This window comes from Chiloscyllium plagiosum, unplaced genomic scaffold, assembly GCF_037043375.1.
Source record: "Chiloscyllium plagiosum isolate Xiang-an unplaced genomic scaffold, Cpla_swu_hap1 HiC_scaffold_15, whole genome shotgun sequence".
NCBI lineage: Eukaryota > Metazoa > Chordata > Chondrichthyes > Orectolobiformes > Hemiscylliidae > Chiloscyllium > Chiloscyllium plagiosum.
The window spans coordinates 23,632,196-23,645,183 of record NW_028270153.1 but is presented as its reverse complement, the minus strand read 5'-3'; the positions used below and the strand labels follow the sequence as shown (position 1 = coordinate 23,645,183).

Genomic DNA, 12,988 nt, shown 5'->3' with positions numbered 1-12,988 from the left:
GCAATGTGTCAAGCCTCTTGAGAGTTGTCGGAACTGCTTCCATCCACGAAAATGGGGAATATTCCATCACACTTCTTGTAGATGATGGACAAGCTTTGGGGAATCAGGAAATGAGTCACTCACCAGCCTTTGACCTGCTCTTGTAGCCACTATATTTATGTGGAAGTCCAGTTAAGTTTCTAGTCAATGTTTATTGTTAGTAGGACATTCATTGATTGCAACACCATTGAATGTCAGGGGATGGTGTTAGATTGTCTCTAATTGGAGATGGTCATTGCCTGCCATTTAGGTGACATGAATGTTACTTGCCACTTGTCAGCCCAAGCCTGGATATTGTCCAGCTATTGTTGTATTTGAACATGGACTGCTTCAGTATCTGAGGCGTCACGAATATGGTTGAACATTGTGCAATCATCGGCAAACATCTCCTCTTCTGACCTTATGATGAAGGGAAGGTCATTGATGAAGTAGTTAAAGATGGTTGGGCTGAGGACACTACCCTGAGGAACTCCTGCAGAGATGTCCTGGAGCTGAGATGACTGACTTCCAGCAATCACAATCGTCTTCCTATATGCCATGTATGGCTCCAACAAATGGAGAGTTTTCTCCCTGATATCCATTGATTCTAGTTTTGCTCAGGCTCCTTGATGCCATGTTCAGTTGAATGTGGTCTTGATGTCAAAGGCAGTCACTCTTACCTCACCTCTGGAATTCAGCTCTTTTGTCTATGTTTGAATCAAGGCTGTAATGAGGTCAGGAGCTGAGTAGCCCTGATGGAGCACAAACTGGGCATCATTAAGAGGGTTATTGCTGAGCAAGTGTTGCTGGATAGCACTGTTGATGACACCTTCCATTACTTTACTGATGATCGAGAGTATTCTGATGGGGTTTTAATTGGCCAAGTTGGATTTGCCCTGCTGTTTATGTACAGGACATAACTGGGCAATTTTCCACATTGTCAGGTAGATGCCAGTGTTGTTATTGACAATTGTTGAAAAGTATGACTTTTTTCTCATGTTCAATGAGAAGTTTTCACACAGTACTGGTATTAGTAACACATCTGCCAATTTTTGAATTTTGAACTGTAATGAAAGAGACAATGTACTTACATACAAAACACAAGCAGAAAAAGACCATTTAGCTCCATAAGACTATTCGCCATTCAATAAGGATGTGGCTGATCTGTATTTTGAATTCCATGTTTTCCATCTATCTCAAATAGCCTTAGCTTCCCTTGCTTAACAAAAATCTATCCATTTCTGTCTTAAAAATATTCAACAAACAGCCTCTGCTGGCTTTTGTGGCACAGAGTTCCAAAGTCACCCAATCCTCAGAGAAAAAGTATTCTCCTCATCTCTGTCTTAAGAGTGAAAACCCTAATTTCAAAACAGCGCCCTCTAGTCCTAGACTGACCCACAAAAAGAAATATCCTTCCCACGTCCACCTTGTAATGACCATTCACGATTTTATGCACTTCAATCAAGTCAGCCTTTACTGGAACAAGCCTGTCCAATTTATTGTTATAATTCAACTCATTTCTTCCAGGTATTAATATAGTAAACCTCTTTATAACTACCTCCAATGTATTTACATACTTCCATAAATATGGAAACCAAAACTGCACACAGTATTCAAGATGTGGTCTCACCAATGCCCTCTAGGCATTGAAGAATAACATCATTACTTTTATGTTCAATTCCTCTCGTAAAAAGGACAGCTCCTCATCACTCTTCTTTATCACCTGCTTTACCTACACATAAAGATCTTAAGTCTAATGCACTGGAACACCTAAATCCCTCTGCATCTTAAAATTCCACAATCAGTCTCCATAAGTAATACCCTGCTTTGTCGTTCTTCTTGGCAAAATGAACAACTTCACAATTTCCCACATTATATTCCATCTGCCAGATTTTTGCCCACTCACTATTTATATAAACTATCTGGAATTTTCTCAGGGTGATGAAAGTTGGTTCAGCAGCCGGTGGGCGGCACGGTGGCACAGTGGTTAGCACTGCTGCCTCGCAGCGCCAGAGACCCGGGTTCAATTCCCGACTCAGGCGACTGACTGTGTGGAGTTTGCACGTTCTCCCCGTGTCTGCGTGGGTTTCCTCCGGGTGCTCCGGTTTCCTCCCACAGTCCAAAGATGTGCAGGTTAGGTGAATTGGCCATGCTAAATTGCCCGTAGTGTTAGGTAAGGGGTAATTGTAGGGGTATGGGTGGGTTTCGCTTCGGCGGGTCGGTGTGGACTTGTTGGGCCGAAGGGCCTGTTTCCACACTGTAATCTAATCTAATCTAATCTAATCAATTTATACAAAATGCCGTCAGGCTGGCATCACAGAATGCTGCCATTTCTTTTCATCTTTGCCAGAATGAATAAGGAGTGAAATGGACGAGATCCTATATCCCTGAGGTGCGAAGGCAATTGCAATCATTAAGGTAATAGCCTTTTGGTGTGTACAGTCATTCCTTAGCCTTATCTCACAAGTCATGTACGTGGGAGTAATCCATCTCTGAGGACAATCGGGGTTTAGGCAGCCAAAGGGTGCCTGTCACCTTCCTAGCTCCTCATGATCCAGTAGGGGGTTGGGGAAATCAAGAACATCCTTCACTTCCAAAGGCCAATTGAAGCTTTTGACCGGTTAATTAAGGACCTCTTTCTGCCATGGCCACTGCTGTACCTCTGACTATCCGACAGCATTTAGAGGCAAGATATTCTTCCTCAAAGGGACAAATATCCAAGCATCAGGCAGTTAATTGCCTGATAAGCACAAAATTGTATTGCAACTCCCAGAACTAGCCATGACAGAACTAACACGGCTTTCCGGACTGCTGTCATGGACAACATCATTGCCATTAAATTCAAAGCCATCAGTTCAGAGGAGGTGAGTGCACAGTGGGAAGTCATGGAGGTGTGAAATTAAGATGAACTCATCAATAAAGGGAGTAAAAATAGTAAGTCTTCCGTCAGCCATAGACAGAGTTTTATGTTGGCACATGGCTATTGCTGCTGATTCGGTTCGGATAAGCAGCCTCCAGTCCTTTCCTTCAGGAGACAAGCAAGCTGGATGACTAAATGGAGCTATATGAGATATTGCATCTGGGAATAACAGTGAATGCAGAATAAATAGTAGGATAGTAATAAATACAGAGGAACCAAGAGGCCTTAGATCCATACCCATAGATGTTTTAATGTGGGTATACAGACAGCGCGTGGCTGGGCATGGATGCATATAGGATGCCTATTTGTGTTGTCTGATGCATAACATACGAGAGCTGAGAGATTATGCTGGAATTGTGTAAAACATTGGTTAGGTTACTGCAGGATTACCGCCTGCAGTTCTGGTCACTGCACTGCAGGAAAAATGTGACTACACTAGAGAGAGCACAGAGATGATTCATATGGACATTGCCTGGACTAGAGACTTTTTACTCTGAGTACAGGTTGGATTAAATTATCCACACTGGTGGTCTTTGGAACTGTGTGTCTCAAAGGGTGTTCAAGGCAGAAATCCTCAGGCATTTAAAAATATGAGGAAGGCTGTGGCAATAGAGGGAGGGCCAGCAGCTGCAAAGAAGATGAGCTGCAGCATATACAATGTAGCCACATGTTGCTGGAAGTAACAGAGGAGATTGAACACAAGGCAGGTCATAAAAGAAGGCACTGGACTCAGCTGAAGGCCTACAAGGTGAAAGGTTAGCTTTGCCGACATCTCTCAACACAGTGCCTTTATCGGCAGTGAATCTCATGCAGGAGGTCTGTGGCCTCTGTGTCATCTTGCAAGAAGACCTGAGGCCAGTGACAGTGAGTTAAGTACCTTTTACCAATACAGCAGACAGTGTAATTGTGGCTATGGTCATTTTCACTTCCAGATGATGAATCTGCAGGATTTCACAATCTGCAATCATGACTGAACCAAACATGCAGTAATGATTCCTTTGTACACAACGGAAAGGAACTATATCAGATTTGAAATGGTTGCTGTCAGTTAACCCCAGCAGATTGTTGATGTCGCCTCCTGAAGTGAAGGGCTATATTTTGTGGCAATCAAGGCTTACTTGAAACCACCAGCTATACAGTCTAACTGCTTCGTTCATTAAAGGTGCCACTGTAAGCTGTCACAAATTTATTGCTGGCAGGTTCTTATCCATTAATTTGTATTATTCTGTATGTAGACTGATGCCATCGTCATATTAATTGGACACAGCCACTCCTAAATATATATGCAATAGCATTACTATGCAAAGACCTTGCAAATGCCCTCGTGCCATCATTTTGGACCTGTGCAAGTGGAAGTATTGAATCTTATTAAAGGAATATTTCCCTCTTCTGAAGAAGAACCATAGCAGGCATTCAGTTCTGAAGAAGAGTCACATCAGACTTCAAATGTTTACTCTGTTTCTCCCCGACAGATGCTACCAGATCTGAAGAGGTTCTCCATCATTGTATATGCTTGCTTCAGATTTCAACTGTATTTTCCTTTTACACTCATTTGTTGTTCCTTCCTTTGCATTTGGGAAGTGACAGAAACATTTCTGATGGCAAGCAAGTCTACTGTCACTTATAGATGCAGCAATGAAGTGACGGAGTTATCATTGATGGCTTGGAAGGATATCATCACATAAAAATTAACTGCGTCACAACTGGAGATGGTGCCGTCTCATTGGTAAATATTGGTCAGGCTTCAATAAAGAATAGAAACTCTTTATGAGGCCCCCAGATGAACGGTGAATCTCAGCTAACATTCCCAAACAGTAATGCTAGGCCTGCGGAGATTTTATTTATCTCAGTAACTGGCTGAACATTCCAATCTTCCTTTCTCTTCACCTTTACCACTTGTCTGCTCCAACCTCCAATGCCTAAAATGTTGTATTCTGGCTAAGAGAGCATTTCTCCTGATCCATAGCTTTTAAATTTTTTTATTAAAAATGGGAATAGGCTTCGACTGTTAATGCAACTCATAGGTTTGTGATTCCCTCCCTCTTTAGGTCATGATATTTCCTCTATGCTGATGCAGCTGACAGTTTATAAAATTGAGTTAACAACGATGGTATATATTCTAATTTGATTTTGCTCTCTGCTTTTACAGAGCCAGTTTGAACCTTTATTTAGTTCCATATTGGCAAAAGCTTGTTCTGACAGATGTCATAATTGAAGCAGAAAATCAGTGAGAACTTGGTAATACTGTGTGTCTCAGACTCATGGCTGGATCTGAGGTAGGCACCAACCTCTGTTGGAAATACAATGGTTGGTCAACAGAATATTGCAAGGAAACTATCAGTGACATTTGTGTGTGTGGCTCACAGCTCACATCAAATTAGATACAAACAGTCTCCACTGGTCACGTAATGTCAGAGTGATATGGATGAAGACAGTTTTTGCACAATAAAGTTCTTTACCAAAGGATGCATTATTCATAACATAAGTAAATAATGTAAGGTTGATACATACGGAGAACTTTAACTCCATGTCGGAGAGACTGGACACGGCTTGGCTCCACTGAAATGCTTAGCATGGTTTGCCTTCCCTCAATTGTGCACACCTGGCCATCTTGAGCTGCTTGTTTGAACATCGCTATTAGCTGATTGGCGATGATTGTATTCAGGACTGAAATGATTACCATGGGTATAACAAAGGAGAGAAATGCATTCACCTACAAATAAGACAAATGGGTGTAATTAGAAAATAGAAAAATAAGGCTGTAATAATCAGCAATATAGCTTTGAAATGACCCTGAAAATTGATGGGCTGTGTTCCAAACTGTTACAATAACAGCTTATATTTATATAGTGTCTTTAGCATAATGAAACTATTCAAAGTGGTTTATAGGAGCATTTTAAAACAAAATATGACACCAAAACACATAAGGAGGTATTAAGGTCAGATCATCAAGAACTAATTCAAACAGCTATGTTTTAAGAAAAATGCTAAACAACAAAAGCAAGGTAATGAGGTGGAAAGGTGTAGGAAGATGACTGAAGGCACAGCCACTGTTAAAAGTGATGTGTCTTTCATACTTGTCACAGATTGCTCACAAAAGGCACTTGCAGCAGAGGTACAGATCATATGACAATGACAAACTATCTAAATACTTAAAGCAACAACTGTATTTCTCCAAATGTTCCCAACCATTCTCCTAGACTTTTCACAGAAAAAAAGTACAAACATTGCACACGCTATAATTTGCAGTTGCAAGTGACATATGTTGCTCAGCGTACTTGACCACAAGGAAAATGATCATTTGTTAACAGAATCACATGTCTCATCAGTTCAACTTCTGGACAGTCTCTGCATATGCATTGTACATTCATAGTTTATAGAACATCTTCTAACATGCACTTCCATTCACTGTTCATCTGGTATCTGCTATTCCTAAGATGATGTTCCTTCTTCAGGAAGTTTTGCTCCCATGCAAAGTGCTGTTGCCACAGTAATTGTTGTTACTGATCTATTTTTGTTGCTGGGGATGGGTGGACCTTTGGAACTGATCGTTCTGTACTCTGTGCCATTGGGGAGATCACAGCTTCCTAATCCACTGCCTACAGTGAACAAACAGCTTTGCCAGTCGTACATAGGTGTCTGCAGTTATGGTGGTATATTCAGTAGTTCATGTTAAATGGATATGATTGAGGTGACAACCACTCAACACATGGCCCAGGTTCCCTTTTGGCTGACTTCTGATGAGAACAATGAATGTTTACACTAAGTGGCTCTCCAGTGTTCAGCTCTGGTGATGACTTGGCTGGTTAATCAAAGCAATCAAAGTTCTGTTATTTCACCTTGATTGGAATGATAATAGGTTTGAGCAGCATTTGAAAGAGAAATCACATTTAACAAAACTGGGGAAACGTCAATTTTCCTGCTCCTCGGATGCTGCCTGACCTGCTGTGCTTTTTCAGCACCACTCTAATCTTGACTCTAATCTTCGGCATCTGCAGTCCTCACTTTCGCCTTTTCAAGAAGGCATGTGACTTAATCCAAATTATTATCAAGGCTCTTGTGAGAAACTACTTAAGTTTTTAACTAAAATAAGTTTTTCAACAAGCTGTTTTTCACCAGTGATGAATGTGCAGAAAGGAATGTGGTCTGAAAGGAAACACTTGTGACCTCACTAGTTGAGTAAGAAACTCTAAAGTGAAAATAGGAGTGATACTGTTTTGGGGTTCAGTGTCTGTAAAGTATATTGCTGGAGAAAGAGCTGAATCTTTCACTTAACTGTTTATGATAGCATCTTCCAATATTATCATTCCTCCATGTACTGTTCTTTTCCCTTTGTATAATAAACTTATTTTATTTTATTAAAGATGCATTGGAACCCTCTTGTCTATATATTCAGCAACTGAACACCATTGTAAATAAATAACAAAAATAAAACTATTTGGTCTATAAGAATAAGCTTCATGCTGGGATTTGACTTGTCCAGTATTACCATCAACAGGGATCATAACATCACCCAAAAAAGGATACAGATGTTGTTGAGGGAACTTAAGGAAGGATCACCAGGTTGGGAGGATAGGATCAACTTATGAGACAAAGATGAAAAGGCTGCACCTATACTATCTAAAGTTTTGAAAAAATGAGAGGAAATCTCATTAAAGATATAAAATTCTTACAGGGCTCCATAATGTAAGTGCAGGAAGGATGGATAAGGGTGGGAGGGGTCTAGGACTAAAGGGACACAGTCTTAGTACAAGGTTTAGGCCACTTAAAACATAAACAGAAAAGATGTGAGCAGGAACAGGCTATTCAGTCCCTCAAGTCCATACTACCATTGTATGAGATCATAGTTGATCTGCCCAGGCCTCAATTTCTCTTTCATGCCACCTTTCAGTACAATGTTTTATGTCTGGCATCTTAACATCGCAGGTTAGTGATCTGCTGACAAATGTGAACAATTTGTAAAGATAACTATTTAAAATGACCTTAACTTCATGTATTGCTTGTGATTCTTTTCTTAAATGTTTTGTTTTAAGCTATCCTATACTCTTTTGAGCATTGTCAATGTTACAAATATTCTGCCAAAGCTCACAAACAGGAATCAGATTTCAAATTCTTCCCTTAGGATGATATGAAGCTCTTCCATATACTTGGCAGCGAAGTAAAACACTTCAGTCCGTAATCCAGTATGGGATAACAGTACATTTGAAACACAAATCTGGAGTTAAATCAGCACCAGCCACACTGTGACTAAGGGCAGTCAAGCAGCACGCCAACAGAAGCTGAAATTCAGAATTTTTGATACTACCAACTAAGGTAATTGCGTGAGAATTGGCTCTAAATATTAACCCATAGCAATTGTATTGAGAAAAGATAATGCTTTCCTGAAGTGTCATTTCATATGATGTTAATTGTTTGGGTGGGTATAGGTCAGCAGGTACGGATGAATGGAACAAGTATATCAAGTGCTGTTAATTAGCTTTTCACATCATACTGAGCTCTCCAACAGAGCTCACATCTTCATCAGATCACAGCCAGACTTCAGGGTAAAATTAGGAAACCATTCTTTGCAATACTTTTGCATAGCTGTTTTGGCATTATAAAGGTCTAGGTTCAATCTGAGTAAAGGAGGATAATGAAAGAGACATGCAATATATAATCCATTATGTTATGCTGAACTTTTGCAAATAGCTGTTCAATTCAGACCTTTAGGAATGAACCCCAGAAAGGGTACAAAGATTTACTAGACTGACATTATAAGAATATAAGAACATAAGCAATAGGAGGAAGAGTAGGCTGCATGAGCCCTTAAACCTGTCCTTCCATTCAATAAGATTATAGCTGATCTCCCCCAGGCTCCAACTCCCCTTTCTTACAGCTCCTCATAGCACTCAAGTCCCCCACCTTTCAAAAATCTGCCTCCTCTTTAAATACTTTGCAGCCTAACCTCCACAACTCTTTGGGGCAGAGCATTACAGACGATCATAAGCCTCTGGGAAAATTGTTTTCCATCTCAGTTCAAAATGAGTGTCCTCATGTTCTGTAATAATATCCCCCAATGCGAAATTCCCCCATTAGTATAAACATCTTTTCAACATTTACCTTGTCAAGGCCCCTCAGAATCTTATATGTTTGAAAAAGAAACCACGCCTCATTCCTCTAAACTCTAACAAATGAAAGTCTAACCTGTTTAGGAGTCATGATCAGTCAACTCCGTCATCCCAAGAATCAGTCGAGTGTATCTCTTTTGAACTACTTCTAATGCCAGTACAGCCATATTTTTCCTTAAATAGATGAACCAAAACTACACACAGTACTCCAGGTGTGCCCTACAAACACCCAATACAGGTTCACAAAGACCTCCTTATTTTTAAACTCCAATTCCCAAGTAATAAAGGCCAAATTCCAACAGGAATGAAGGGTTTCAGTAATGTCGAGGGAAAAGAAAAATTAGCCTTGTTCTTCCTTAACCAGATAATTTTCAGGGAAATTTAATAGAGGTTTTGAAATCAAAAGAGTTTTTGGTAAACTAAGCATTTGAAAACTCTTTTCAGGTGATAAATGGTCAATTACCTTGAAGATATAGATTTGAGATACAAAAGAAAACCAAATGTTCTGGAAATATTTAACAGGTCGAGCAGTATGCGTAGTTCTGAAGTGTGAGTCATTGGTTAAAAAAATCAATTATCTATCAAATTGATCCTTCATGTGTGAGAGTTGGAGGTCCTGCTTGGTATGTGAATCCTTAGAACTAATCATCTGTTGTGAAGCTATCTGCTGTGAATCTATCATATACAGACTCCAACATCTGCAGCTGCATGTCTGAAGGCCCTTGGAGATTGTGAATTCACCAGTAAGCAACGCTTCAACAACAGCTACAGGAACAGAAATTGCTACAAAAGCTCAGCAGGTCTGGCAGCATCTGTGTAGAGAAATCAGGCTTAACGTTTTGGGTCCAATGATCTTTCCTTAGACCCTTCCTCTGTTTGTTGTGTGAGGTCCCTTTAAGGTTGACAGGGAATGTGTGTGTGAGCCTCTGAAAGGGAATGTTGGTTGCGTGTACCATAGGCAGCACATTCCCAGTTCTGCATGGCTATGCAACCATGTAATTTATAGACACCTTCCACATTCAAGTTGGCATGTTTTGCATTAGTATATTTACAACAAAGAGGCACTAATTAGTAGAGGCACTAATTAGTAGTATGAAAATTCAGTATTGCTAAATGAAGATGTTTAGTTGAAATTTTTTGCCTTGCATTCTTCAGGAGAATTCAATACATTATATTGAATATTAGACAGCAGAAGTAGTAGGCCATTCAGTCCATCATGTCCTCTACACCATTCAGTACAATCATGATCTGATTATCTTCAGTCCATTTCCCTGCTCTATCCTCATAACACTTAATTTCCTGAATCATTATGTCATCCTTGAGTATACATAATAAACCAATCTCGACAGCCCTCTTTAGTAAAGAATTCCACAGATTCACCACCTTCTAAGAAAAAAAAGTTCTCCTAATCTCTGTCTTAAATGTTAAAAATCACAGAACACCAGGTTATTTTTAATTTTGTCCACCCTAGTCCAACACCGGCACCTCTACTTCCTATCTCAAATGGACATCTCCTTAGTCTGAGATTAGCCATCTGGTTCTCTCCTAGTTTCTACTTCCACTAGAAGAAACCTCTCTGCACCTACCTTGTCAACCCCCTAAGAATCTTGCATGTTTCAATAAAATCTCCTCTCATTCTGTTAAACTCCAATGAATACAAAATCAACATACTCAATCTCTCCTCATTAGAAAATCTCTCCATACTTGAGATCCTTCTCAGACTGCCTCCAATGCCAGTCAATCATTCCTTGGATTAGGAGACCAAAACAGTTCACTGTATTCCGGGTTTGGTCTGACCAGTACTTTGTATAATCTTAGCGAGAGCCTCTGTATTTTTCTACTTACATAGTGTTATACATTAGAGGCAACAAGACATGTCGATAAGGTGGTAAGATAGCATTCAGGATATTCTGTTTACTAGTTGATGCAGAAAATATAAAAACAGGGTGCCTATGGTAAAACTAAGTAAAATGCTAGTTGGACCACAGTTCAGAATACTGAGCCACTGTGTTATTGGAAGCATATGACTGCACTAGCGAAGATAGCATTAGAGATTTATAAGGGTACTTCTAGTAATGGGAAATTTCAGCTTTGTGGAGAAATTGATTAGACTGGGTTATGTTTCTTGGAGTCGGAAAGATAGCGGGGCAGAATTTAATTGAAGTATATAAAATTAGGTAGAGTGGTTAGTAAGGATCTATTTCCCTTTGCAAAGAGGTCAATGACAAAGGACCATAGATTTAAAAGAATTGGCAATGAATGAGAGAGAATTTGAGTAAAATGTATTTTTCTCACTCAAAGGGTGATGGAATGCACTCACTGAAAGATGGAGGTGGTGAAATATTATATAAAATTATCTCTATACTTCAATTTCCAAAATATGCAGGACTAGGTTACAGAACCAAGAATTCAAAAATGTATTGGGCTGGACAACTATTTATCAAGTGAACATACATGATGGGCTGAATGTCTTGCTTCTGTTTCATAACTTTTCTGTTTCTATATTTCCTGCATTCTTACCTCTGTCAGGAGAAAGGACCAAAAAATGAATCGAAAGTCAGAGCAGCTTTGAGCTACAAATTTAAAAGTCGTTCTGGAAATGGAAATCAATTCTCACTGCAGTGGCAATTGTTAGATGGCTACCTGACCTCAGAAAATGTATAATCTCCATCCAAGTTGTGAGTCAATGTAATTTTAAATAATGCCAATTGGTGGTAAGAATGTGACCTCATACTTAATCATTTCTGTGTCATCAATTATTGTAACTGGAATAAATTAAAGCATTATTTCATATTTGTGATGGAGCATGAATTTAATATGAGCAATAAGGTTGGCTTACAATGTATTTGTGCACAGATCCATACACTGAGTGCAGTTTAAAACCATAAATTAGCTTTAAGAATGTTATCATAGAAAAATATATGGTCAAAACAAGCTCTTCTCTCTGTTAGTTTAACAGCAGTGCCAATCCATTTACTAGAAATGTGCTAATGACTCCATTAACAAAATGGTGTCAGGAATATGATATGACTTTGTTAAATATTCATAGCACTGCTCTTTGTTTATAATATCATAGTCTGAATTCTGTAGCCTGTTCTAATGTAGAGACAAGCTACACTCAGTCTGTAGTTGTATCAATGATACACAATAGATCAATATGTTGGGAGTCTGTGCAATGAGTCAATATAGATAGCACAGGCATTGCTATTCTAATTATGGGAAATTACAATATACTAATTTCTAAGTTGTGAAGGTTGGTAGGATATAGTACTTGAAGTAAGAAGTATTGCTGTAATTAATATCTGCACCAATTTTAGGGAACTCATAATAAACCAATAAACTCAGCCTTTTAATTTAATGAACTTTATTTAATTTAGTTTATTGACATGGCAAACTGGTCCAAAAGGTAAAGTCACATGGTATCAGAGATGAGCTGGCAAGATGAATAGAATTGGCTTAGTCATAGGAGACACAGAGGAGCAGTGGAAGGATGATTTTCAGAACGGAGAGTTGTAGCCAATGATGTTCCACAGGGATCAGTGCTGGGACCTCTGCTGTTCATGCTACATAAATGATTTGTAGGAAAATGTAGCTGGTCTAATTACTAAGTTTGTGGACAATACAAAGATTGATGGAGTTGCAGATAGTGAGGAGGATTGTCAGAGAATAAAGCAGAATATAGATCAATTGGCGGCATGGGCAGAAAAATGGCAGATGGAGTTTAGTCCAGACAAATGTGAGGTGATACATTTTGAAAGGTCACGTACAGGTGTAAGTTATACAGTGAATAGCAGAACCCTTAGGAGTGTTGATATGCAGAGCGATCTGGGTGTGCAGGTCCATAGATCACTGAAGGCAGATAGACAAGGTAGTTAAAAAGGCCTACTGGCATGTTTGCTTTCATTGGAAGAGGCATTGAATATAACAATAGGCAAGTTGCACT

The 12,988-nt window shown here is 39.4% G+C and overlaps 1 protein-coding gene across 1 annotated transcript in view; it reads right to left on the bottom strand.

Annotated features, from left to right (window-relative positions):
- The window catches only part of ntsr1 (neurotensin receptor 1 (high affinity)), a 49,032-nt gene that overhangs the window by 23,766 nt on the left and 12,278 nt on the right, over positions 1-12,988 (bottom strand). Inside the window, exon 2 of the mRNA XM_043710614.2 lies at positions 5,450-5,651. Within this exon, the coding sequence (XP_043566549.1) occupies positions 5,450-5,651 (202 nt within the window). The remainder of the gene's footprint in view (positions 1-5,449; positions 5,652-12,988) is intronic.